Consider the following 27,085-nt stretch of genomic DNA (forward strand, 5'->3'; position numbering starts at 1 on the left):
TCCCTCAGCCCCAAACAGACCCCGCTCCCCCCGCGGGGCCCCGCAGCCGGGCAGGACGGTGCCCTCGGCCCGGCCGCTCCCTGCCCGGGGTCTCGGCCGGCCGGAGGCGTGAAGAGCGGCCGCCCCCCGCCCGGGAAGGAGCCTTCGCCCTCCCCTGCAGGATGCGGAGCGCTTCCCTTCCTTCCTCCCAGCCGAGCCGAGGGGCCGCGCCGCCTTTGTTAGCCCGCCGCCCGCCGACGCCCCTCACCAGCAGGCTCTCCACGTTGACCGGGGAGCGCGGATCGCGGATCATAGACTCCAGCTTCCTCTGGCGGCCCTCGAGCATCCCCGCGGCCGCAGCCGAGTCCGGAGCCTGCGGCGCGAGGGGAGCCGCCGACATCTTCCCCGCCTGCAGCTGCTGGCTCATCCTCCGGGGGAGGGCCGCCTCCCCTCGCCGCCGGGGAGGAGGAGGGGGAGGAGGAGGAGGAGACTGCGCGGGGTCGCCCCGCGGCCGGGGCCTAACGCGGCGGCGAGGCCGGGCCTGGGCGGGCGGGCGGGAGCTGAGGGCAGTGCTCCGCGGTGGGGCCGCGCCGCGGCCGCCCGGGCATGAAGGGCGCTGGGAAGCGGCCGCTGTTCCGCCCGGCGGCGGGGAAGGGGAAAGGCAGCGCTTCCCGCCGCGCCCCCGCCTCTCCTGCCCGCTCGGGGCGTCCCTTCGGCGGGACCCGGCTCACCGCCCGCCGCCCGCTGCCCGCTGGACCATCGCGCCCGCGGGCGGGGAGGCGGCGAGGGAAAGTGGGAGAGCAGGAGCAGCAGCCGCAGCCGCGTTCCGGCTCCCGCTCCTCCCTCCGTCAGCTGAGACGGCGGCGGCTCCGTGGGCCTCGCCCGGCCGTTCCCCCTTTCTCCCTCCTGGGCCGCCCCGGCGCGCTCAGTCCATGCCGCGCCCGCAGCGCGCTGCTCCCACCGCCGCCGCGCCCGCCCCCGGCCCGGCCCCGTGCGGCGGGAGGCGGCCTCCCTTACCCACAAGGCCCCGCTGCGAGACAGCGGCCGCATAGTTCGGCGCTCACTCAGCGGCCGGCTATAACCGCGCCGGGAGGGCCGCGAGGGCCGCGAGGGGAAGGGGTCAGCCAGGTGACCTCTCGCCCGGCGCCCGGCTGTGGTGCGACTAGGGCCGCGGCTCCTGCCTAAGGGGCGGAAAGCGCTCTTACAGCACGTTAGGGGCACGGAAAGGAGCTGGGCCGTGCGGGGCCAGCCGTGAAGAGGGAAAGCTCCTTAAGGATGAAGTGGTTGGAGTGGCCTCTGGAAGATCGGGCTGAGCCGCGGCGTCTGGGCAAAGAGGGGCTGCATGTAGGGCCAGCCTGCGCTCATCGGGAGGAAGAGGAGGAGGGTGGGTGATGGGGATGGATCTGGTAAAAAGGGCAGCACAGAGATGGAGCTCGTGTCCCTGGGCTGCATGGTGAAGACAACAGGCACTGGTTGCAGGCAGCTGGTGGAGATGGCAAGGACCTGACAGAGAAAAGATGAACGTTTTCAGTTTGGCACGTCTTGCAGCTGATAGCTGAATGGCAATGAGTTGATGTCAGGAAATGGGCAAATAGTTTGACTTGAAAGGAAAAGGATTCAAAGAGGAGTAAATATATGAGTCACTGGCATGGCTCTGAGTGAGGTCACCCTGTGCAATGCTCTGAGTCAGGACCCTGGGGCTGAACAACCCCCTACCCCGTTCCAGGGATTCAGATCTGAATGTTAACCCCAACCCTGCCACTGGGCTGTGCTTTACAGAAGGAGGGATCAAAATCCCTGAATCTAACAGAAACACGTGTGTGAACACTGTGCCATCAAATCAGGATTCAGGCATTGAATCCTTCACTGAAATGCATTCAAGAGTTGGTGGGTTTCCTGGAGGAACTGGTGAAAATTTTGGAGGTGCACTTTTATCCATGTTGAAGGGCTACCTCTTTCCCAAAGCAGCTTGGGATACACTTCGTTGTAACATTCATACAAAACAAATCACGTAACTTGCTCGAGTGGTCTTACGCTGAAATGACAAAAGACAAAGGGGCCACAACTGGTAGTATTTTTACTAGCATTAGGATGTAGGTGCTAGTAGGATCACAAAGTTACATGAGCTACGGCTTCAACCCTTAGAAGCTGTACATTACTTAAATCATTTCTTCCTTTATGGCCTATTTTTGAATAGGCTAATTTCTTTTAAGTAGTACAGGAGAAATGTATTTTACTGGGTTTTTGTTTTTTGATTTTTTAAAGAATAGTTTTAAATGGGTTTGGATAAAAGTCAAAACATGAGAAACGTATCCAGTGATGACCACAGAGCCCGTGCCTGGTTTTGTTACTGGCAGCAGGAATCTTTGGGGTTTCTGTGAGCTTTCAGTCAAGCACCAGACAATCCGAAGATGTAAGCTCCATCTTTTTCCTCATTTTTTTTTTAATCTTTAGACTAAGGTTTGTAAAAAACGAATCTGATTCTTTATGTAACCTGTATGATTCAGTGACATTGTCTGGGAAATGCTTAAACACAATAACAAATTCTTAAATAAGCATAACAGCTTTTTTTTACAAACAAAAGAAAAAAGTGTGATTGTGACTTCAAAAGTGAGTGTGTGGAAACAGTACCTTCTTGAAATTATTTCCCAATAGATCTATTCCTCCAGCCTTCAGGACATGGCTATTTACTGTCAAAACAGGTTTTACTGTGTTAATGTTAGAAAGACATTCACAATGGCAGTGTCAGGTGAATTCCTGTGTGTGATACAAATCTGCAACGGAATCATCAGCTGGGTTCTACCAGTGGAATAATTATTACTCATTATAAATGATTTAGTGGTAAAAAGAACACTTTGAAAGTCAGATCCTACCCTTGGCTTGCAGGATTGATATTTAGGAAAACACTGTTTTAACACGTTAGTTGAACAAATTAATACGGATGTCTTGAAGAAGAAACACCACCACCCTGTGTGACCTTTTTTCAGTTCTACCTTTTCTGCCTGTAATAACATGCATCTCTTAGAGTAATACCTACCCCTAACACTAACCATCTAAGGAAGAGCTGTTTTGGCTTTGTCCACACACGGTAGTTTTGAAGTCTGATGCAGTGAACTGACAACTGTTATTTGCCATGTTTTGAAAGGCAAAGCCCAAGACTCGTGGGGTGCTCTGAAAGGAGACTGCAGCTGCAAGCATGCAAATCCACAGCTGGGTCCTTCACCTTTCTCCTCTGCTCTCTGAAATGCCATTTCTTTCACTGTTTAAATTCATCTGTATTTTAGGTGTCCTGTAGCACTCACAAGTTTGCTGTTGACCATTTTCAGAACTGTCTCTGTTTTTCTAAGTAAGTTGTTAAAAAACTAGTAAAGTGGTCATTGATCTGCTCATTGTGCCTTCTCTGGAAGACAAGGAATTTTGATCCAGGTTTCAGACATGCTTTAACTACTGGCATTTGCAAGAGAAGGAGAAGGGGTTAAGTCTTTCATTCTTGCATCTGCTTTGGAGAAGGGTCTGCTCTGTTCTTAGAACTTGCTGCTGGCTACTTTTGTGAATCCTCTTGCTAGGTTCCCATTCTCTACAATCCATGCAAAGAGAGCATAAGAGCACTGTGGAGGAAGGAATAGATTTGACTAATTGGTAGGGCACCCAGAAATTAGGTGTTGCAATTCGTGCAGCATTGGTCCATGGTTGGGTTTTACATATGAGACGCCAGTGATCTCCTGGACTAACTCTGTGGAGAGACATTAATTTGATTCTCATCACAGAATTGCTTGGGTTGGAAGGGACTTTTAAAGATCATCTTCCGTGGGCAAGCACACCTCTCACCAGACAAAGCTCCAATGCAGATTTGAATATCTCCAAGGATGGAGCATCCACAATTTCTTTGGTCAGCCTATGCCACTGTCTTACCACTTTCACCATGAAGGATTTTGTGTATCCAATCTAAATCTACCCTCCACCTCATAATGAGCGAGAAACAGGTTGTAACGACAGTGTAAGAAAGACAGTGAAACAAATAGTCCAAGCAAACACACAAGCTTCAGCTGTGTCAAACCACTACAGGAAAGGTGTGTGAGCATTGGCCCTGCATGCTGAGGAGCACAGACATTGCTCTGACAGCCTGGGCATCGCATTCAGTTGTGAAGGAAGTAGGGCGAGAGGCTGTGGCTTGGTAATGAGGTCTCAGGGCTTTGGAGGTTATGGCTAAAGTGTCATCCTGCCTCCAGACAATAGCCTACATTTACTTCACTAGTGTAACAGGAGCTTTATTTTTAGATTCGTTAATATGAAATGGGGGAAGTAAAGGAATATAAGCTTAGTGGTTTATCTCGATTTATTTAGATTGTTTTGTTGGGCTGTTTTTTTAATATTTTTTTCTCTCAAGTGCCAGTGTTTGATCAGTGTAAGGATTAAAAAATTATTTCTTTTGGATTAAAAACTAAGCATTTTTCTTCTCTTCGGGTTAATGAAAATAGACGGTAAAAAAGGTACTTGACTTTCTATATCTGGGGATGTCAGAGGATGTATTTTAAAGGAATTTTAAGATTAAGTATTCATCTGCAATCATTGTTTGCATTCATGGTTTTCTTATTCTACTGTTGCCATGATGCAAATATTACAGTTATACAAAGTACACCAAAAAAGCACATTTTTAAATACTCTTTCATTTGATTCACAATACAGCATCTGTTGCGTTGTAACTAGTGGCTTTCCATACAAGCAGCCTTTCAAAACCCTGCATTTGCAAACCATCTCTCAGTCAGAACAACACTACCACATCAATCGTAGGCACAGGCCAGCTATAAAATTACAAAACCACTCAGCCATATGTATAATTAAACACAAACCAAAGTAATCAAGCAAATGTTCAAGAAAATATCTTCATATTGTAAATTTACGAGGTAAGGGCCTACATCTACTGTTTCCGACTGGGAAACTTTGTCTCTGATAGGTATGCCTTATTATTGCTCTCCACTCTTTCAAGTAGCATAGCCTGCAAGATGAGCAATGCAGAAATATTAGTTGGCAATGCTTGCTGTCTGAAAGTTAGTATCTAAATCACAGATGCCAAAGAATCAGGTAAAGGAGGTGTGAAATGAGCAGAGTGCTGTGTAAGGGCTGGGTGTGTCCCACTAACACCCCGTGTCACTTTTGCTGTCTTTGATTTCATGCATTTCATAACCCCAGCTAATGTTAGCAAGGTAGGTTTATAGTCTCTTGGATGCACTGGGAAGACAGACGTGAAACAGTGAATCTAGGTTAATTGAAATACTTAGGTGATGTTGGTGTGCCAGATTCCGTGCTGTGTATCTCAGGAGGAAACATGCAGTAAGCATAGCTCAGAGAGTAAGGACAGTGTGACCTACAGTTTTCTTTTGTTGCTCTCTATGCTTAGCTTAAAGCCTGGAGCTGTGCAACCCATAGACATGAATTACAGCATGAAGGGACTCCTCTGACAAAATCCTCCCCGTTGTGCTGTAAGCAGGCTGCTTATATCTCACCATGACTTAGAGCTCAGGTGGATTTCTGCTGATCTTAGTTCTCTGCATGTATCATTTCTGGCGCATCTCTGGATTTCAGATCAAACTTTTAAATAACTGATTGATTGTTGGTGTAAGAACCATTGCAGGCACCTAAATCTTCCTTCTGCTCTGGCTTTTAGCCACGAATGTGCAGGAACTGGCTTGGAGAGTGACAGTAAAAACCTTGGCACCCAACACTTCTTGCAATTAGGGTGAAATGCCAGTGGAAGATGACTCGTATAAACCAAGCTAAAAAAAGATGATTATTTCTGCAGTTCTGTGTCATCTCTGAATCCCACATTATGTATCTCCATATTAGCACTGTCATTCCTATGATCTGTTTTTCATCAGACTTAGCTACTGTTAATTGTGGAGGAAAGAAGCTGTGTAGCTGATGCTGGGGTGTAAATAACTGTGGTTGTTGTGTCTGCTCTTCGGGGGCTTGCAGGGCTGTAGAACAGAAATGAAAGCAGTTGTGAGTGTGCCTGTGAAGACATAGCTTTGCAGATAAGACTTTGAAAAATTGCATCATTTTGTTTTTAAACAGTAGCAGAGTCAAACAGTAAAGCCAACAGCACTGGGAAAGAAGAAAAAGAGTGACCAGAAACCTTTGTATTTTATTCCTCCTTAGAAAAAGAGGATATGATTTTTGTATTTTCTCCTCATTTTATCCAACAAGAAAGAAAGTCATGTTTGTCAACTTATTATTAGGCTTGCCTATCCAATAGCAACTGGGACAACTATGTGAAGAGGGTGGCATATGAATTGCTCTCAGTTTTGCTGCAATCCAAATGAGTGCTTCTTCTAGTGCATCATCACACATATGGGCATGTGTGAAACAGAATTAAGGTACAAAAAATGAAAATGTTCGTAAAAGTGAGAATTACAACTGAATTGGAAAAAAAAACTTCGAATGTTTAAACAAATTTGATGTCAGGTAAGCACTGGAATTCTGAAATTGTCAAAAAAAATAAATCTTAATTTCAATAACAAGCGATTTTCTAATAAATCATTGTTCCCAGGATGGTTTAGTATAAATGAAAATAGGAGGTATAGATCTGTATCTTAAAAGGAAGGCAAATATGACTGTTACGTGGCTCTGGGCAGCCTGGTCTGGTAGTTGGCAGCCTTGCACATAGCAGGGGGATGAAACTCAATGATCATTGTGGTCCTTTTCAACTCTGCCATTCTATGATTCTATGATTCTGCGTAACCCTGGTAGCATACAATGTTTTAAAAGGCATTTATGTGCAAATAACAAAAGTGTGAAAGAAAGTAGAAAATCGTTTAAATGTAGACCATGCCTGACTAACATAAATATAAAATTAGGGGGAAAAAATAAAATAGTATGGCCAATCTCATTTATGTGTGTTCAGTCAATAATTCAATGCGGTAAGGCTGGCGATGATAGGAATTAACGGTAAGAATGGAGATGGTAGAAGTTGCAAGGACCAGTCTTGATCAGTCTTGTTAAACATTTCTGAGTTAACCTTTTTGTGTAACAGCACAAAATTAAGGAGTGTAGTCAGCACTCTTGTGGGCTGTTTGCACAAAGTTGGAAGATAGCATCGAGTTGAGGCTGAACATTAATTTCCTAGGTTGGAAATAAGAGGAAAGTTCCTTGTTATGAGCAGTGAGGGTTTAGTACAACCTGTATCTGAGTAAAGAAAACTGGAAAATAACTATGTTCAACAGAGACAGTACATCTTTAAAGGGCTGTGTAATATAGTGGATGGAATTGCATGGACAGAAGTTGAGGGCCCTCGTTGTTGCTGTTAGCTCTTCTCATCTGCAGCTGCACTCGTAATGGTTTGTGAACAGTGTAGTGTGACCCAGGTGGAAGTGAGACCAAATACCGAAGACTTTGTGAAGATGGCATTTTTTGTTCAAAAGCCACACTGAATATAGCAAACCCTGCATGGCTTGGGTGGAACCAAACTGGCTGGTTTTCCTTGCTGAGAAATACCCCTTGTGGGTATTGCTTTGCACAGACTATTAAAAATTCTGCTTCTCCAATGTACAACATTTGTTCTGGATTCTTGAAAGAAGAGTGGCAATCTCTTTTTATCTCATGAAATTCTAGAGTCACAGAACGGCTTGGGTTGGAAGGGATCTCAAAGCTCATCCAGTTCTTACCGTCAGCTCTGGGCAGCCTGTTCCAGTGCCTCACCACCCTCACAGTGAATAATTTCTTCCTAACATTTAATCTAAATCTACCCTCTTTAAATTTAGAATCATTCAGCACAGTAATACTCAAGATGAAGAAATCCTACTTCTGCTCCAGGAAATTTGAAGCGGAATCCTACTTTCTACAAAGCTGCCCAAAGCACTGGGGATTCCCTGCGTGGGAGAAAGGGGAAGATCTTCATGTTGGAGCCGCTCCCCTGCACAAAGGCACTGAGCTCACAAGAGCAAGGAGGAATGTGACTTTGGTGATTCCCACCCTGGAAGCAGCACTCACTGGGCCCACGTCATTCTGCAGCATCCAAGTGGTACCAGGGAAGATCAGGGGCACCTACTTCAAGCAGCCTGTCCTTGGGTAACAAGGCCTATTATATCTCTTACAGTTAATGCTTATTTCTCCAGCTTTCACTTTTTTTCCTCACATCTGCTTTCGTCTGGAGGGGGACTAGTATTAAATCCAGTATTAAAATGACATCTTTTCAACAAATATAGAAGTAATACAGAGAAGTATCTCTGTCACTGGGCAGGCTGTTACCTTTTTGGTAGTTCAAATAATTTGTGCCATACAGCAAGGCACAAATGAAAACATAGGAAACAAAAATAAATAAGGAAATATTTTTCAGCAACTGGTGGCAGCATGGGAGATTTAGTGCAGAGCAGGTTTCCAGCTCTTAAAACTGAAAGTGTGCCTGCAGAATGGAAATACAGTGAGATTTCACTTAGAAAACAAAAGAAATTGGATGAAATGAAATTGAATTCAATGAAATTTCCTTAGAAAACAATGAAAAAGAGAGGGTGATGAGAACCTGGCGCAGCTGCTCAGAGAGCTGTGGGAGCCCCATCTCTGAAGGCACTCAAGGCTGGGGTTGGATGGGCCCTGGGCAACCTGAGGTGATTCGGGGCAACCCTGTCCACATCAGGGATTTGGATCTAGATGGTCTTTGAGGTCCCTTCCAATCCAAGCCATTCAGTGATTCTATGGAATTTATTTTTTTTTTTTCAGAGTTTTCCAAGCTGCTGTCCAGAACTCCCCCAGAACAGGTAGCTGGGGACATGGAAACCCTGGAACCTGTGATAGCGAATGGCTGGGATACCTGAGGTGCTGAAGGATACAGCTGGGCTTCAGGGGGAAGTTCTTAGCTTTTTTTATGGAATTTCCAATTGCAGAACTTGATGCTGAGAGGATTTTGCGCGTGTGGAGGAGCAAGGTGGTGAAGCCACAGTGGGCTTGGACAGCCCTCTGGTGGCCTGGGAACAAGGCTGATGGCTGGGACAGATGAGGATTAGGGAAAATTCATCCTTTCCTTTTTCACCATAATTTCCCTTGAAACTCTACAGCAGTTTAGGTTTATGTCAACACCAGACACGAGGATGTATTTCAGTTCCTGTTTGGCTGCTGTAAAGACGCACTGAGAGATGAAAGAGAGAGGAGGAAAGGGTTAAGGTTATCTCCAGGTTTATTTAAATATCCAATTATTTAACCTAGAGACTGAAAAAAAAATCTGTCACTATTGAAAAATGTGCAGCTTACTGAATATCTGTCAGATTTTGCATATTTTTCCTATTTCATAAGAAAGGAATGATAGAATACAAAAAAAAAAAAAAAAAAAAAAAACCACCAAACAACAACAACAACAAAACAAACAAAAAGAAAAACACATCTGTATGTAAAATTAAAATAGGAAACATCTATTTGTGCAGTTGTACATTTTGGTTTCTCATTGTCAATTGTCAGTAAAATGCTAATTTTGATCATGTGCTAGGTATGTTGAATAGTTTTGCAATTTAATTTTTCAGAGGATGTGAAATGAAGACAGCATCAGTAAGTCCTGGGGCAGGATCCCTGAAGAGAGCAGCAGGATTTGCAGAGCTGTCTGCTTGAGAGGATGCTGTCCTGCAGGAGATGGCCCCGGAGCCTGCTGTGGTTAGGGAGCTCAGCCTGAAGCCCTTGTCCTAGGACCAGCAGTGTGAGGAAGCAGCTGACAAGGACTTGCAGAAGAGAGCAGAAAGAGATCACCCTTGTCTTGTAATGAGCACAGAGCAGAGAAGCGATTTGCCCGGCGGCGAGGTGATGTGACAGTGGCATATGTGGCTGTGGTCAGATATGTGGGTGTATGCACTGGTCAAAATGTCTCTAGAGGACCCAATGCTGAGATTCCCTCTGTGTGGAAACAAAGTGCCCAAATGTCATCCAACTAGAATCACTGGAGTTGGAAGGGACCTTCAAATGCCATTTGGTCCAACTCCTCTGCAATGAACAGGGACACCTACAGCTAGATCAGCTTGCTCAGAGCCCCATCCAGCCTGACTTTGATAATCACAGCTGTAAATCTCAGTGATTCTTCTGTTCTACCATTACTACTACTGTGGATCCATTATTTGAGAATTACCTGCACAAAATACAGAAGTATAACAATTCAATGCTGAATGTAATGTATATGGTTGACTTGTATCCAGTTAAAGCCATCACCACTTGCTGTCAGTGAAGCAATGTGCTGAACGAGTATTTCTGAACAGAAGTCATAAATTGAGTGAACAGATATCATCTTGATCAGGTGTTGCTTTCAATAGTGAACTTGGAATCAGATGATCTTTGAGTTCTCCTTCAACCCAAGCCATTTTATGAAAAGCTTTTGAGATGTTATTGAGATTTAGGGTTTGTTTTTTTTTTCCATATACAGCTATACTATTTTCTCTCCAAAACATCGCTGCAGTTTTGCAGCCTTCCCTCCTTATGCTGAAAAAAATAGCTCCCGCTTGTCACTTTTTGCAGTAGCACAGTAATAGTGGGCACAGAGCCAGCTGAGGGAGCATAACTCCATGGGAAGTTTGTGAGCAACCTCTGTGTAAACAGTTGTTATCTTGTTTTCATTTCCAGGCAACAGACTGTCAGCAAGACACACACATGCACAGGCTGCCTGGACAGCTGTCTGAGCCAGTCTGACCCAGCTGTAACAGCCCACCTCTCCTCTGGGTATAAAGGAACACTGTTTTACAGCTTGGAAGTGAAAGTATTTTCATTTGGAAGACACTTGCTTTTAATACTCTGCTAAGTGGTTTTTTAACATCACAAGTTTGACGTTATCATAATCATACTACCGAAAAGAAGTAGAATTGCAGAGCTTAAATCTGCTGTAGATTTTTAGAGCAGTCTGGAGATTTTCAGATGGAAGAAACAAAGAAGTAGGCAGTAACTGTACAGTAATCTCCAGTTCTCTTTTCTGCTACTCACTGGCCCAGGGCTGTCATTGCTTATAGCAGTTTCCAAACATATCAAATCCACTGATCTGTGCATTGCGACTGCCGACATAGGTGCCAGATTTAGCAACTCAAACACTGCATTTATTCCTTTATTAAGTTCTCTAAAAAGAAGGTACAATTAAGGCATGTTTGAGCTCAAGAGAGGCAATGCTAATGCTTTCACAGTGTTCTTCTTTTACTTCAAACTTCTGACCACAGAGGATGGATCCTGCAGGTCTTGAGGCAGATCTCTGCATTTTCCCTGTGACTACTTGTTCCAGATGGGATCAGTTTGTGCCATTTCACAGTCATTTGCTTTAATTTCAGCTGGGCGAGGACAGCACTTGCACTGCTGGGCAGCGAGGTGCAGTCTAACTCTAAGGGGACTTGCCACAAGAATTTTTTTCTTGGGCTAAATGAAATAGAGCATTAGCAAGGTTGAAGAGAAAACCGCATGGTGAAATGATTTGTGGACAGCAGCATCATGAAGTGAATCACAGTTCTCTGTCCCAGGCCATAAATTGTGTGCAACTTGCTTTAATATAAAGAGGACAGGTGGCACATGGACATTGTGCACTTTTTTCTGAGGTGCTGGGAAAAGGAAGTGCTACAACCACAGGTACCTGCTGGGAGGTTGGCTTTGCTCCTTGAGTGCCCAGATAACAACAGTGGCTGGTGTAACACAGTGTACCTTCATATCTTCTACACGACCAGGAAAAAATAGTCTGAACGTTCATGGTTCCTGCTGGGGGAAAATTGGAGTTCATTTGTTCATCCATTCATTCATTCATTCATTCTGCATACCATTATTTTTCAGACCCTTCCAAATACCATGGGAACAATACGGACTGGAGGGTGAAAAGAGCCTCATTGCAATTTGCAGAAAGGCTGATCTTAGGTAACAGCAGTAGAGGCATTTGCTGTGTTCTGCTTTTCAAAATTGCATTGTGCCATGGTTGCAGACACAGGGCTGGAATTTTTCTACGTTTCCGTTTATTAGCAATATTTACTAGGATGCATTTCATCGAGGTTCAAGTTCAAGAGCTTCTCAGTACTGGTAAAGAAAACAAGGAGATGGTTAACTGCCCACGAGCAGCAGCTGCTGCTGCAAACACTGAAGGGAAATTCTCCCTTTGCTGATGTTTCTGCTTGAGTCCCAGCTGTCTCACTGCTGTTTTGGTCATGCTGTGTCTCAGCGAGGTGTCTTGATCTTTAAGGAAGTCTGTATCCAGCTTCAGCTTTTACTGTTAACGGCTGGTATAATAAACATGGGGCCTGCTGGCCTTGTTTTGCTCTGAATTAGCAGGTATTTGCTTCTCAACTTGCTCTTAAAGGTTTAGGGCCATCTCTAATTCACGATTGCCTTTAAAACTTTATTATCCCTATAAATTCTGAAATGCTTTTTACTGAACTTTGAAGCTTTATTCTGAAGGATAACTTTTCACTTTTGGAAATGAACTCTTTTAATGTTGAGGTTCTTGTTTGTGCAGAGAAATATTATCTGAGATTTAGGAACCACGATGCTTCTTCAGAATCTGTGTGCCTTGTAATTAAAATACATGCAAAAAAGGGTTTTTGCTTTCCCAGCTTGCTGAAACTTTGTATTTGATCTGACACGTTTCTACTTTGCAAGAAAAATTGCATTAATTAATTTATTTATTTCATTTTTTTCCATGGCATTCACTTTGGCTGCATGTTGGAAAAGCAACAACGATCGCTGTAACCTGCCTGTGACATTTTGATGGTTATAGATGAAAAAAGTGTTCCTTAGAAAACAGCAGCAGTAGTACCAAATTGCTTCTCTGTCTGGGAAAGAATATTGCATTATCTAAAATCAGTTCTGCACAGGATTTGCATTAGAATCTGTATAAAAGATTGGAAGCAAAGCTGTGCCAGGAATTTGAAGAGCTTCTTGCAGATTTTTAGATTCCTACAGTTTTCATTTGAAGTGCTAATGCTAAGTCTTCCTTTTGAAGAAGGATGCCATAAAATATGAGAGGCCTACAACATCAATAAAAGGTTAATGGTGTCCTGAGCTTTCATCTGTTGGATTTGCTGCTACAACTTCTTGGATTTAATGAGTGTCTCCTACAGCCTCGTCACTTAATTCAGGGGTGATTACAGCCACTGCCGTACTCACAGAGCATGCAGTGAGAAGCACAGCTGTGTGCTCAGACAGCCCATCACCAGATTGCAGTAAGGAGCCATGTGTGCCATACATTTTAGTTCATTTCTTTAGAAACGAGCGTCACAATCCTCTAGAAAAGTGGGTGAGAGAAGCCTTGTGTGGATTTACATAAGCCATACACAGCGAGGTACGTGTATGTGATTTAGCCTCGATGCACTTTTCTCAAATTCCTGTTAACAGACCAGAACTAGAACCAAAAATAGCAGAATTGCTGCTCTGGGTGAATACTTTGTCCTTTCCTTATGTTCCAGCCCTACGCAGAGCCCATGTACCAAGGTGATGAAATCCACAATCCACAGGCTTAAAGCCTTTGGTGAGCTCCACTGAAAATTCCAAGAGCTAAACTGACTTTTGAAATCAGTGTAATTTAATTATGTTTATAAACAAGGCTCTTCAAACACAACAAAAACTAATTCAAAATGAAGAAATTTGCTGTCTTTTAAGTACTTTCCAGAATACACCAATAATTTAAAGTATTCCTCTCTCTACAAGTCACGTTATTTAGAAATTGCAGTTCACATCTGAAAACTCCAAGGAGTGATTCAGACCAAATAAGGTCTGAACTGGCAGCTTGTGGAGTTTGTTCCAACTACAGTGTCAGCCAAAGCAGGACATTTTATAATTACAGATCTGGGCTGTTGTTGTTGCTGATTAATGCATTTGGGTGCTCAGCCATTCCTACAGAAGGAAAGACAAAAGCGTTGTTGGAGCTTTCTCATTTATGACAGAGTCCTCAAACAGCCGACGGAAATGCTTACACATAAATATGCTGAAAATAAACATATGGACTCAACCAAAACACTTTCATCTTAATAACCTTTCAGACAAAAATCACGCATTATACATATTCAAAGTAAGGTTCCATCACATTTACTTTTTAAGTGTGCTTTGTAACTTGTATTAAAGGTCAGCATCACTCAGTTTTTCTCAGAGTCCAAATCTGATCTTCCCAGTGAGTGAGCTGACCTTGGAAATGAATTCTACAGCTGGAAAACCTCCGTAGAGGAAGGAGGAAAAATAGAATCACTAGAGTTGTTGAAAACAAAAAATCCCTAATGTTCCGATTAATTAAAGCACGCTGTTTCAAAAGCAGATGTTCTTAACATCTGTAAAGTGGTTACCTTGCAAAAGCAGAGTTCCTTACTCCACAGTTCAAAGTGCTGTATTGTCAGCTAACAAAACCCCACCCCCTTCTTCACTGGAAGAACATCTTCCTCACTTTGACCAGTGTACAAAATATCTTCAGTTTGCTTTTATTATTGTAATCGCTCAGCCTGTAGTTTGCATAATATAGACATAGAGAAAATTACTGTGCACCAAAGAAGTCCTGTTTTCCAGAGCTGGATGGTAACTGAACATACACAAAATGCCAGGATTACTGATACAAAACTTTCATTTGCCGTATTTCCCAGCCTGCTTAATGTAATACTTTGCAGAACTAGAGAACCTGGTGTCTTCTCACAGATGACAGGAGAGGGGAAATGGCCTCAAGTTGTGCCAGGGTAAGTTTAGGTTGGATGTCAGGAAAAACTACTTTACAGAAAGGGTTGTTAAGCACTGGAATAGGCTCCCCAGGGAGGTGGTTGAGTCACCATCCCTGGATGTGTTTAAAAACTGTTTGGATGTGGTGCTCAGGGACATGATTTAGCAGAGGGTTGTCAGAGTTAGGGTAGTATGGTTAGGTCGTGGTTGGACTTGATGATCTTTAAGGTCATTTCTAACCTGAGCAATTCTATGATTCTGTGATTCCAACTCTGCAGAAAGACAGGTTAACTGTCAGCTTGTATGTAGGCATATTTAAGCTTTACAGTGTCAACTGCCCTACCTAGTTGCATTTGTTAGTGGAATTGGAGACATTTAGACATCTGTCAAAACAGCTGTAGAGATGCTGGTTGAAACTTAGAAGATTTGATGTGTTGATAGCATGTGATCAGGAAAACCATGCATTGGAGTTCTGATATTTTGTAAGTATCACACTTAAAAAATTATGGAATGTGCTTTTCAAATCTGTAGTGAAATGAGCATAAGCACGGCATTTGTAGTTACAGTTAATTCATGTAGAAGAATGGTGGGTTGACCTTGGCTGGTCACCAGGTGCTCACCAAGCCTCTGTCTCACTCCCTCTCCTCAGCAAGACAGGGAGAGAAAGTTAGAAAAAAAGCTTATGGATAGGGATAGGGCCAGGGAGATCACTAAACCAGTTACCATCGTGGTCAAAACAGACTCAGGTTGGGGAAGACTGATCAAATTTATTGCCAATTAATAATCAACTAGAGCAGCGAGAGCTGAAAGCATACTAAAACCACCTTCCCTCAGTCCTTTTCTTCCCAGGGTCAACTTCAAACCTCCCCCGCCAAGCAGTGCAGGAGAACGGGGGCTGTGGTCAGTTCATATGGCCTCATCTCTGCTGCTCTTCCATGGAAACATGCTGCTCCTGCTCCACGTGGGATCCTCCCATGGGATGCTGTCCTTCCCACTCTGATCCTGTGTGGGCTTCCTATAGGCTGCAGCTCTACAAGCACTGCTCCAACACAGCTCTGCATCACAGGCCCATCCTGCAGGCACTGCTGGGGCACAGGGCCCCACAGGCAGCAGCTCCCTCAGCCCTGCTGCTCCACTGCAGGCTGCTCTCTATGGGCTGCAGCTCTGGCCCAGGCCCTGCACCAGTGTGGGGTTTGTAGTTACCCAGAGAATTTTAACATTTTAAAGACAAAAAGTATAATGATTTAATTAGACTGACCACTCAATGCTTTTATAAAGTTTATTTCTTTGCTGTACAGAGGCAGAAATGTAAACCATCTCAATAATCCTCATCAATAACTACCCAGACATGGTACAGATATACAAAAAGCCATTATTTAACTTCAGTGTTGATACCATATTTAATGCAGAACTGGATGCAAGTAATGCAAACAGCATCTACACAGTGGAAGGCATAATTGTATTAATATTTACATCTTGTTCCTCATAACGAAGGCTTCTGATACATCAGTTCTTTCTTCATCTGTATTTAATAATCCTTTTCCATAGTAGTGCAGCCTCAGAACTGAAAAGTGCATTTTCTTTATTATATACATTTTCAGAAGGTTTACAGATTGTTCCCAAAACAGTTCTCAAACCTTCATTTTTCAAATTCATTTACTGAATGCGTTTTCCATCAATTAAAATCATTTCATGAACTAAAACCACCGTTTTCCCATACGCAATTATAAAATCAAAGCTCCTAATCTCAAATCTAGGAGCCACTGTCTTTTGACTTGGGAAGATTTACACATTCCCGTGAAACCACTCAATCCACTGCTGTTTTAAATTTAAAATACTCTGGAGCATTTCAGGTTGGCAAGTTTGCAGTTCCAAACAGCTTTGGAAGATCTCTACAGCACAGATATTTACATTTCGTATTAGATTGAGTTGTAGTTCCTCTCACTCTGAAAGTGAAGTGAAAGAAGAATCCAGTTACTGTCATTGTAGGAAACTATAGTCATTTCACAAGCAAAACAGTTAAAAAACAAAACAAGATTAAATAGTCAGCTCTTCCTCTCATCTATAAAGTAAAATTGCTAAAAATAAAGTACCTTTCATCTTCTAAGCTACTGCAATTCTTGCCACGTTTATTTTTAAACCACAACAACCACAACATCCTGCAGCACTGGAGATCTTGACAGACTGAATCCCAGCCAATCTTGTTTTAAGAGATTAAAATACTATGTTTCATCTCCTGTCCACTCTCCAGTAGATAGGGCAGTAACGAGAACCAGCAGCATAGCGTCTTGTTTGAAACACATCTTAACTCCCATGGCAACTTGTTTTTCAGCCGAGCCGCTGGACTGCAGATTGAGAACTCACACACACTGCTCCAACGGTCAGCTCTGACAGAAAGCCAGTAATGAGCAGAGGAAGGAAGAGAGAGGGTCAGAGAACAAGAGCAGCTTGCTATGTCTGCATGTGTGCAGCCCTCTGCACTCCTGTTGCCATGAAGGAATGCAACAGCATAAACACAACTTCCAGATACTTCCTATACTCCCGCACATCTTAGCACACTTGAACTATCTCCTGGGGTGAAAACGTACACTGTTATGTTGAAGTTGAAAACTGTAAGACAGTCTTTTAAAATTGAAAAAAAAAAAATAAAAAAAAAAATTACACAAGGATAGAAATGTAAATGGGAGATGCTACCTTCACCAGGAGGAACTGATGGCTCAGTTTCAGAAGTGACAGCTTCCTTATCTTCAGAAGTTTTGTCTCCTGGCTTATCTTGTTCCACGTCACACAGATACACATCAATGGGTCCTTTTGTGCTCTTTACGTGTACTTTGATGCAATCCTGTAAAATAGTGGCTTGCATATTAAACAAAAGACAAACTTTACATGTCAGTTATTTTTTCTACACTATTTTAATCCCAACAGAACAAATACAAGAGTGACATAACTATTTAAAGTTGTGTTACTAGTCCTGTGTAAGTTACGACTTGATTTTCAGCCTAATTATTAAGTAACACCAAGCTAACAAGATTTCACTTGTAATGGGCAACATTCCTAGTGAATCTGTTTAGTCTTTTTACTGATGAACAGCCAAGATTTATCATATGCTTAGTAAGAACAAAAGTAAGACCTTGACAGTCAATGCCATGGATCAGAAAACAAATCAGAGCACATCAGGGTTTTATAATAATACAGCAAAAACAAACTCTAGTAATATTTTCCTTTAGCAGACATCACACTGCAAGGCACAGACTAAGTCAAATTCAGTGGGAAATTGCTAGAACAACATTCCCTCTAAAGAACTGCCTTTCAAATCCTGCCTGCCTCTGGAATCTTATCCTTCTCACCAGCATGGGATGAGACACAGCTTCTTTTGCCTGTGAAATCAGCAGATATATGCATAGTGGATATAAGTCTTCTGTTTTTATTGATCTGTATCTTCTTTTCCTAGGATGACCTGAACGGGAATAAGTATGCTGTACCATGAAGAAAGGACAGGCCACGTCCCCTGCCTCCATGAAGAATACACCTGGACTACCAGAACTACTTCTTTTGGTGATCATGTTGTATGTTTCATACTTCAGTACTAGAGTAACAATAGTTGCCTGCTCATTAAGCAGTAAGACAGCATTTACTTGTTGTTGAGAGTTATCAAATCATGCTTATTTTGTTTGTTTAAATTCGCAGCTCTTATAGATTTTGCTCAATAAGTGTTGGTTTCATTATCCTAACAATGACCAAACACAGTGATACTGGAAATGAGAAACATGTATTACAGCTGCTCCATTATTTCCAGCAAAACTAACATAGTAAGTAAAGTTCACACATTTATTGTTTAATAATTTAAGCAAAACAAAAAGCCTAAAAATAATTTTCTTAAGACTATTATACCTACAGCACTACTTAGTGAAACACAAAAACAATGAAGTACCAGTATTTGCTACACATGACAAAGAAACTCAAAGTCAGTTAATGATTGCTACTGCAAAAGAAATAAAAATAAAATTTAAGAACTTTTCTTCCATTAAGAGAGAGAGCTGTAAAACTTACTTCTTTAGGAATCGGTATTTCCAGTCTGGTTTCTTCTGGAGCTTTGATTGCAATCACAATCTGTTTTTGAAATGCCTGAATGCTACGGATATCTTGGTACGTCACATAAGCTAGTGTATACATTGGTCAAGGATTCTGTACAGTTAGTTGCTAATGGGCAGAAGCAAAGAGTATAATGTTAAGATACGCTGACCAGAACATCCATTTAAGAAAAGTGGTCAATAGTTCAGCTGATATTACTTAATATTAGCTTTGTAAAATTAATTATTAGCTGACAGGTAGAATTCTTTTTTTCTTTTTTTGTCTTTCATCTTTCATGGAAATCAAGGCATTCAATATTATGAACTCTGTATTTGATGAAACAGTTTTCATAAATACTATCGTAAGTCTACGCAGCAGAGGGAAAAGTCTTGAAGAATTCACTTTTTTCATTTGGTATTAACAATATACAGAAATAATTTCCTGGAAAACTGGAGAATTACTTTCTTAACCAGAATGGATAAACCATAATGAAAAGTTTATCATCTGATATCACGCAGGAAATGGCCACATTTCTCTTTGTTTGAGCATACACCTTTTAACATTTTACCAGGCACCAGAACTCAGCCTTATTTTATTGTACCCAAACTCAAAATACAATGTATATGTCCTAGTAAAGTTACTAAAGAGGTCCCACCCTTAATACAAAACCACACCTGAAAGATTAGGACATGATCAACGTACCATTTTATCTTCATGGCAAAAGGCCACTGTCACTCTGTTTTGGGTCCTCTTTCTCATCTCAGTAAGCAACTCAATCTCACTGGTAGGTCAAGATCTGCCCCTGAGACAACTTTACTCTACAGTGGAAAGAACAAGGTGATGGTCAGGATTCTAAGACCACTGCCCCACTTACATATTCCTGTTCCTTGTTACTATTGCCAATAATTGCTTATCTCAGTAATACTCTATTCCTTACCCTCACTGGCACCAGAATACTCTGCTTTCCTTTCCATGGCAAACTGCCAGAGGAATGAAGAGCAAACAGTCCAACTGCAGTTCTTCCCACTCTTTTTCTCTCAGTATTCTCCAGTGGAAACATCACACAGATAGCACTCTCCCAGGGATCAGTCACACTGCACACAATCCTATAGAGCATGTGCCTATTATATACTAATACAGAATAACTGATGATCTCATTACCCAATATTACTGCATACCTGTGGTATTGCGGTATGAGTCTAAATCTTCTGCAAGAATACCTGAGTACTAGCAAATAAAACCACGTGCTAAAGTAATGCTAGACTTAAAAGGATATTTTGCATTTTCTTTGTCATCTGTTAGATCAAATAACTGATGAGCACAATCCTTGATTAATTCATCCAGAGCTTCTTCCATGGCTGACAAGTCAGAAAGTTCATCTTTAAGGTTTTGCCGCTGTGTTGCCATTTCAACAACTTGGTCAAGATTAGAACCTCTAAAAGAATATGAAAGTTGTCTAATATGCTGATGGAAAGAAGAGCCTGGTTATTGAATACAGAAAGTGTACTGATAGAAAACAACCAGGAATTTTGGTATCCTTTACTCAGCTGAAACATGACACAATGCACTTTTTCACTTGGCACTTGTTAATATAGTATGTCATGCAGACAGCCTGAGGATAAAGAAAAACTTAAGTTCTTCTTATCTGTTAAAATAATTCAGTGTGCTATAAAATACTTTCAAAGCTATGCTATTCAACATCGTTGCATTTTATTGTTTCAGAAATTACAAGTTTTCAAGCCAACTTACACCCACTGGATGTGATTCTTTGATCTTTTCTGAATTAAGTCGATCCCATCCAACACGCTGGTGATGTCGTACACTCTTCGTTTTTGTACTCCAAGAGCTGTTGCTACGTCGTTTAAATCAAGGACACCATCTGGAGCTCTTTTGACAAGATCCATGAATTTTCGAGTCAAATAAACCAAGGATGCATCAAATCGAGGCCTTTTGACCTTCAGAGTTTCTGTAATGTTTTTGATATAATATTTAGGGTACGTTACTACAGCAATATGAAACGTCTCTCAGAAAACAAGTGATCAAGTAGTAATTGACGCAAGAGTTTGAAAGAATGCAGTTATTCACATCATAAAGTCCATTAACAAGATGCACTGGTTTTATCTAAATAGAAAATGCACATTTTTGTGCTTTCAACATTTATAACTAGCATGTGTAATAACAGTCATGTCACCACATGATTTGTAGGACACGAGCTCTGACTATTAAATCAATACCAACAAAAGCTTAGGTTAATTACAGGTAGTGTCAGGGCACTGACAGAGAACTGCAGCTTTATCACTTAGTCCCAGACACTGCTAAATAAGTTCTTCGCACCTTCTTGGCTCAGAGCAACTAGTAGGTCTCCCAAATAATTCTCAGGCATGGTTCAAGAGTTAGCTTGCCTCTGGGGACTATTTCAGTCCACTTGGTTCCAGAGTCTAAGAATGTTGTGTACGGACACACTTAACTTGTACTGTACTCTTTAGCCTCAGGGACTAAAAATTGGTGAAGTCACTGTTTAGTTTACTTTACGACAAAGATCTACAAATCAAGAGACACCAGTGCACAGTCTCAGAGCAGAGAAGGACTCATCAACAGCTTGGTTAATGTTAGATTGTTATTTACATATGCCTGACCACTCCTTCATTTTAAAGCACAAAAGTAGTTATGGTACATATGCTCTCATCTAAAATCTCTAATGCTTGTCAATAAAAGGCTGTAAAATACCACTGCTACTTGTGCCTTGTACTGCAAAGTATTTCATATCTTATCAAACTTTACTACTAAATATGATCTAATGCTTCCAGAGAACATGCATGCATGTGTAAGGAAGCTTCCCTAGAAACACTCTGCTTCGATTTTTTCCCAGGACGAATGAGACGTGCTCTTTTATTTGCAATGTATTGCTCTCATTCTGTGGCTACAAGACTGTGCCCTTTTTAACAGAAGTGACAGGTTCAACGGCTCTTTACTTCATTTTGAATGGTGTTACTGTAAGATTTCTAACAATATTCTATCCGTGAGAAACAAAATCAGAACAACAAAAAACTAAATTTGCTCAATCCTGTGTTTACATTTGTCAGTACTGACTGAAAAATAATGCTAGTTATTAGTACCAATTGAAAAATAATGCCAGGCAACGTGATGCCCTAGGTTACTTCTCTGTAAGCTCATTTTCTTGATAGCTGTAGGGACATACACTTGGCAGATGGAAAGAGAAGAGTGAAAACCATGACAAATGCATTGCCATATTTGCTAGTTAATTAAGTATGCAGCATTCTTCCTGTTCTGTCTATATGAGGTCTGTAACAATTTCTCATTTGTTTACAGCATGTGTCAGCACTGTTAAAAAAAAAAAACAACCATTAAATACTTCAAGGATAACACATGGAATGCAGCCACTTACTTTTTACAACTGGTACGTCATCATCCAAATTCAAGTCGAGCATTGGTGTCTGAGGAAAAAAATCAAGTATAATTAATGCAAGATGCCTGCTGTTTCAAGGAAGCACAGGAAGCTTTTAACAGAGAAACCCATGAACCCAACTCTAGATGCTACAGTAACAGAAGTGCTGACAGCTTAACAGAGCATACTGTGAAGGAACCCCATTTGATAGAAGGGGCACATACACATTAATACCCGTCAGATTTTTCAGCTCTTAAGTTGAGCACATCTCCTGCTGTTTTGGAAGTCAGGAAACATCAATAAACTCCATAAATCTCAGGCAGTGGTCACAGCACAAACCAGTATCTCTATAAAGTCTATAAATACCAGTTTTGGCCATTCCATGTAACAGCTCACATACAGTTGATATAGTGGTAATGTACAGCATCGCAATTATTCTGCAGCAGACTTCCAAACTAGTAGCAGTCTGCTCAAGTCACAAAACTCACATGATAAGTGTAGCTATGTATGTTATTCTACTCTCCCACTGCAACGTAACAAAAGCATTATTTCAAATTCTGACATTCTAACTGGAAGAGATCTCAAAGTTTCTGGACCAACCTCCCATTCAAAACAAAAACAGCTGTTACATCAGATCACCTTCCAATTGGGTCTGGAAAGCTTCCAAGGGTCATGGCTGTATCTCTCTAAGCATCCCATACCACTTGCCTACCTTTATGATGAAAACATTTACCTTTCTGCCAATTTGCAACCTCTCCCGATGTTTCAATTTATGGCTATTTCCTTTTAGCCTGTCATCATACATTGGCAGCTTCTTGACAACTTCCTTGCAAATAGTCATGGGTTGCTGTGGCTTAAAATGTTCCTTCAGTTATGTGCCCTAACACATGTACCACTTTTGACAGACGTCTGATGGCTGCACTCAAGTTTATCACCATCCTTCCTGTGCTGGTCAGTCCCAAATAAGACACAGCACTCCAGGAGCAATGTAATACTTGACAAGTAAAGGAGAACTACTTCCTTTGGCCAAGCCAACAAATCCCATATGCCTCAATGCCAGAACATACAATTAGCTCATATTTAGCTCACTGTCCATACAGACTTTCAGGTTAGAACAGGACTCTTCAGCACGATGAATCATAGAATCATAGAATCTCAAGGTTGGAAAAGACCTATAAGATCATCTAGTCCAACCGTCTTCTCACTACCACTGCTACCACAAGCACTAAACCATATCTTGCAGCTCCTCATCCAGATGCCTCTTGAACACTGCCAGGGATGGTGACTCCAAGACCTCTCTGGGCAGCCATTCCAGTGCCTGACCACTCTCTGAGAGAAAAAGCTTTTCCTCATGTCTAACCTAAACCTCCTCTGATACAACTTGCGGCCATTTCCTCGGGTCCTGTTTGTTGCCAGGGAGAAAAGGCCAAACCCCTCTTCACCTCAACCTCCCTTCAGGAAGTTGCAGAGTGCAATGAGGTCTCCTCTGAGTCTCCTCTTCTCCAGACTAAACAATCCCAGCTCCCTCAGCCATTCCTCATAAGATTTGTGCTCCAGTCCCCTCACCAGTTTTGTTGCCCTTCTCTGGACATGTGCCAGGGCCTCAATGTCTTTCTTGCAGTGAGGGGCCCAAAACTGAACACAATACTCGAGGTGCGGCCTCACCAGTGCTGAGTAGAAGGGGATGATCACCTCCCTGCTCCTGCTGGCCACACTATTTCTAATGCAGGCCAGGATGCCGTTGGCCCTCTTGGCCACCCGGGCACACTGTTGGCTAATGTTCAACCAACACCCCTAGGTCTCTTCTTCACAGTCATCCAGCCGCTCAGCCCCAAGCCTATAGCGCTGCATGAGGTTGTTGCGGCCAAAGTGCAGGACCCGACACTTGGCCTTGTTGAACCTCATCCCATTCACCTCAGCCCAGCAATCCAGCTTATCTAGATCCCTCTGTAGGGCCTCCCTACCCTCAGGCAGATCTACACCACCTCCCAACTTGGTGTCATCTGCAAACTTACTGAGGGTGCAAATGGATGATTCCATAGCATCTCACTTCCTAGCCTTGACCATGTTAAGTTACAGTTCCAGGTGTAGAATTCACAACTTTTCAACTTCCTTGTTCAAGTTGATCAACTCCTTGATGATCCATCCCTTCAGCCTATGCCCAGAGGTCCCGAACATCTTCCCCTCCCCATTTGCTGACAACTGTAAGCACCACAAGTGTACATCCCATGTCCTCCTCTACATCACTGATAAACACATTTAACATTATCGGTCCCAGAGTAGACCCCTGAAGAATCCCCCATGAAACCTACTTTCACGTTAAGTATAAACCTTTGTGCACTCCTCTTTGAGCTTAATGATCCAGTCAGTTTTGCATTCACCTGCTATTTGTAGTATATCCATTTAAGGATGAAGATGCTGCTGGAGACCATTTCAAAAGTTCTGCTAACGTTAACGTAGATGACATCTGCAGTTTGGATTTACTGAAGTCACTGAAGGTACTCAGTTTGCAAGGACAGTCACACTGGCTATTTCCAACCACCTTCTTTCCGTTCTACAGCCTCTCATAGATCAGAGTACAACCTAACAATGACATCAGCCAGGTTTCTCAGACCCTTTATTAGTGATGTTACTACCCTCCATTATGTCCTACAGACTCAGGCCGAGACTTCTCTCTTTCCTTTCTGGCTATTCCTTTCCAGCTCAAACCCTACGTATTAAGCATAAAGCCTAAGGGATATCACATCCGAAGAGCTAAATAAGAGGGGCTGAGCACTTCAGCCTTATCCGTGTCTGCTTTCACTAAACTACTTCTTCCCTTTAGCAGCAAATTCACGTTTTCCTCCAATCACCCTTCCTTGACTGTTAAAACAGTAGTAAAAAGATCCAGTCATCCTTGATTATATCCTTATAGGCCTCCACCCTTCATCTTTCAAGCTGCCTCTCCCAATATCTCAGCAACGTGTTGCTTGAATAATCTGAGTCCTGAAGTCTGCTCTCCTGAAGTCCTGGCCTTGTGCTCTGCTACTTGCCTTTCTTGCTAAACTCAGGATCACAAACTCTGCTTCTGAGTACCACACCCCTGACTTCTCTGTTCATGAGATACAGGTTCAGGAGAGCATTATTCTTGGCTGACTCATCTAAACACCCAGATAAGCTGCTGGTCTCTAATAATAATAGCTCTAATAAGAAATTTCAAACCAGTGAAAAAAACTGGTATCAACTTCTTTATAGCTTTAAAGCAATACTAACAAGCAACATCCAGCTCAACTGCCAAAGTGAATAAAAGTTTGAGAGAATTTAAAGGTTTGCTTACATTCGGGTCTGGAGCACAAGTCTTACAGGGAGCAGTTGAGGGAACTAGGATTGTTCAGTCTGGAGAAGAGGAAGCTCCAGGGAGGCCTTACTGCTCTCTACAACTGCCTGAAAGGAGGTCACAGTGAAGCAGAAGTTGGCCCAGGGCCCCATCCAATCTGGCCTTGAACACCTCCAGGGATGGGGTATCCACAGCCTCTCTGGGCAGCCTGTTCCAGCACCTCACCACTCTCTCTGTAAAGAACTTCCCCCGACAACCAACCTAAATCTTCCCTCCCTCAACTTAAATCCATTTCCCCTTCTCCTGCAGTTATCTACCCTTTCAAAGAGTTGATTTCCCTCCTGTTTATACCCTTTAGGTACTGAAATGCTGCAATGAGGTCACCCCGCAGCCTTCTTTTCTCCAGGCTGAACAAGCCCAGCTCCCTCAGCCTGTTTTTGTAGGGTGGTGCACCAGTCCTCTGATCATCTTTGTGGCTCTCGACTGGACAATCGTATTACATTACATTGTATCATCTCACATTCCACTACTATAATGAGTAAACGGAAGCTTTTTTTCCCTTTAGCTTGTTAACCTTGTTTTCCTCTGAACTTCTGAGACCTGAGAGGAACAAAACGCTCAGCTGCAGCTTGGCTGCTTTTCTCTAGTGCGCTCACAGCCCATTCAACTCAATCATAGCGCCCTACCACTAGGACAGCCCCGAGCGCAGCGCTCAGCGCGGCTCCCAGCATCCCGCAGCGCCGTCCCGCCCTACGCACCCCTCCTCCCTCTGGCCCCTCAGCGGCAGGAGCCGAGCGCCAACCCAGCCCAGCTCCGCCTCTCTCCGTTCCCAGGCGGCCCCTCCCGCTCCCGCCCGCTGCGTACCGCGCTCAGACGCAGCGTGTCCGGCCGCAGCGGCCTCAGGCGCTCCCACTTGGAGGCGGCGGCCATGTTCGCGCGGCCCCTCCTCCTTCCTCACGCCGGCGGCGGCCTTCGGAAGGGCGACGAAGCACTCAGAGGTCTACCCGAGGCTGCAGGCCCGTGCTGGAAGAAGGCTCCTCCATCCCCGCCCCGTCTCCGGACGGAGGGAGTGCCTGGGCTCGCCGCGAGGCGCTGCGGCCGCTCCTACCCTCCCCCACCTGCGGGCGGCTGGGCGGTGGATAGAGCGCTTGCGCATGCGCGCACCTGGCGAAGGTGACGCAAAGGCGGTGCGCCGGCGCTGCTCTACCCAGAAGCCTTTGCGGCGCTCAGGCCGGGCACCCATCCCGCCCCGCGCGGCTTTCCCGCCCTCTCGCGCCGGAACTGCTGCTGAGGGCAGAACGGCGGGAAGCGCGTTCCTCAGTTGTGTCGCCAGTGCCGCGTGCCCCATTGCCCCGTTGCCCCGTTGCCCCGTTGCCCCGTTGCCCCGTTGCCCCGTTGCCCCGTTGCCCCGTTGCCCCGTTGCCCCGTTGCTCCACTGCCCTCTTGCCCTCTTGCCGTATTGTTCTCTCAGTGTACAGCGCAGAATCACAGACTATCTCCCAAGTTGGCAGGATCACCGAATCCAAAACCCAGCTTCACACATGACCGCTCAAAACCCAAACCCTTTGTTTGAGAGCGGTGTCCAAACACCGCTTGCTTGAACTCCAACAGTCCCACAGCCCTGGGCAGCCCGTTCCGTGCCCACCGCCCTCTGGTGCACAGCCTGTCCCTGACCCCCAGCTGGCCCTCCCTGA

The 27,085-nt window shown here is 43.6% G+C and overlaps 3 protein-coding genes and 1 long non-coding RNA gene across 6 annotated transcripts in view; 2 read left to right on the top strand and 2 right to left on the bottom strand.

Annotated features, from left to right (window-relative positions):
• The window catches only part of ROCK2 (Rho associated coiled-coil containing protein kinase 2), a 94,242-nt gene extending 93,836 nt beyond the window's left edge, over positions 1-406 (bottom strand). For all 3 annotated transcript variants that reach the window (XM_085218018.1, XM_085218017.1, XM_085218019.1), the window contains exon 1: positions 248-406. In XM_085218018.1, coding sequence (XP_085074144.1) covers positions 248-406 — 159 coding nt within the window. The remainder of the gene's footprint in view (positions 1-247) is intronic.
• A 6,554-nt stretch (positions 407-6,960) lies between these two features.
• On the top strand, positions 6,961-13,056 carry LOC146545094 (uncharacterized). Its single transcript, XM_085218023.1, has 3 exons — positions 6,961-8,043; positions 8,692-8,787; positions 9,486-13,056. The coding sequence occupies exons 1-3, from the start codon at positions 7,763-7,765 to the stop codon at positions 9,568-9,570; spliced, it is 462 nt and encodes a 153-aa protein (XP_085074149.1). The 5' UTR covers positions 6,961-7,762; the 3' UTR covers positions 9,571-13,056.
• Positions 13,057-15,863: 2,807 nt separating this feature from the next.
• Positions 15,864-26,569, bottom strand: E2F6 (E2F transcription factor 6). The gene is made up of 7 exons (XM_085218024.1): positions 26,256-26,569; positions 22,076-22,124; positions 20,419-20,635; positions 19,945-20,104; positions 18,649-18,762; positions 17,293-17,440; positions 15,864-16,544 (listed from the first exon to the last, which is right to left on the bottom strand). Exons 1-7 carry the CDS (start codon positions 26,319-26,321, stop codon positions 16,540-16,542), a joined length of 759 nt encoding a protein of 252 aa, XP_085074150.1. The 5' UTR covers positions 26,322-26,569; the 3' UTR covers positions 15,864-16,539.
• On the top strand, positions 17,434-20,609 carry LOC146545095 (uncharacterized). Its single transcript, XR_014881619.1, has 2 exons — positions 17,434-18,407; positions 20,392-20,609. It is a non-coding gene; the product is annotated as an uncharacterized LOC146545095 (long non-coding RNA).
• Positions 26,570-27,085: the final 516 nt, after the last annotated feature.

The sequence above is a fragment of the Meleagris gallopavo genome, chromosome 2 (assembly GCF_905368555.1).
Source record: "Meleagris gallopavo chromosome 2, MGAL_WU_HG_1.1, whole genome shotgun sequence".
NCBI lineage: Eukaryota > Metazoa > Chordata > Aves > Galliformes > Phasianidae > Meleagris > Meleagris gallopavo.

Bases quoted from the DNA above. Each gene is read 5' to 3' on its own strand.
- LOC146545094 (XM_085218023.1), top strand. From the start codon at position 7,763: ATGAAGAAATCCTACTTCTGCTCCAGGAAATTTGAAGCGGAATCCTAC. The intron at 8,044-8,691 runs GTAACAAGGCCT...TTTTTTTTTCAG, and splicing joins TTCAAGCAGCCTGTCCTTGG to AGTTTTCCAAGCTGCTGTCC. The intron at 8,788-9,485 runs GTGCTGAAGGAT...TTAATTTTTCAG, and splicing joins GAATGGCTGGGATACCTGAG to AGGATGTGAAATGAAGACAG.
- E2F6 (XM_085218024.1), bottom strand. From the start codon at position 26,321: ATGGCCGCCGCCTCCAAGTGGGAGCGCCTGAGGCCGCTGCGGCCGGAC. The intron at 22,125-26,255 runs GTACGCAGCGGG...TTTTTTCCTCAG, and splicing joins ACACGCTGCGTCTGAGCGCG to ACACCAATGCTCGACTTGAA. The intron at 20,636-22,075 runs GTAAGTGGCTGC...AAAACATTACAG, and splicing joins TGACGTACCAGTTGTAAAAA to AAACTCTGAAGGTCAAAAGG.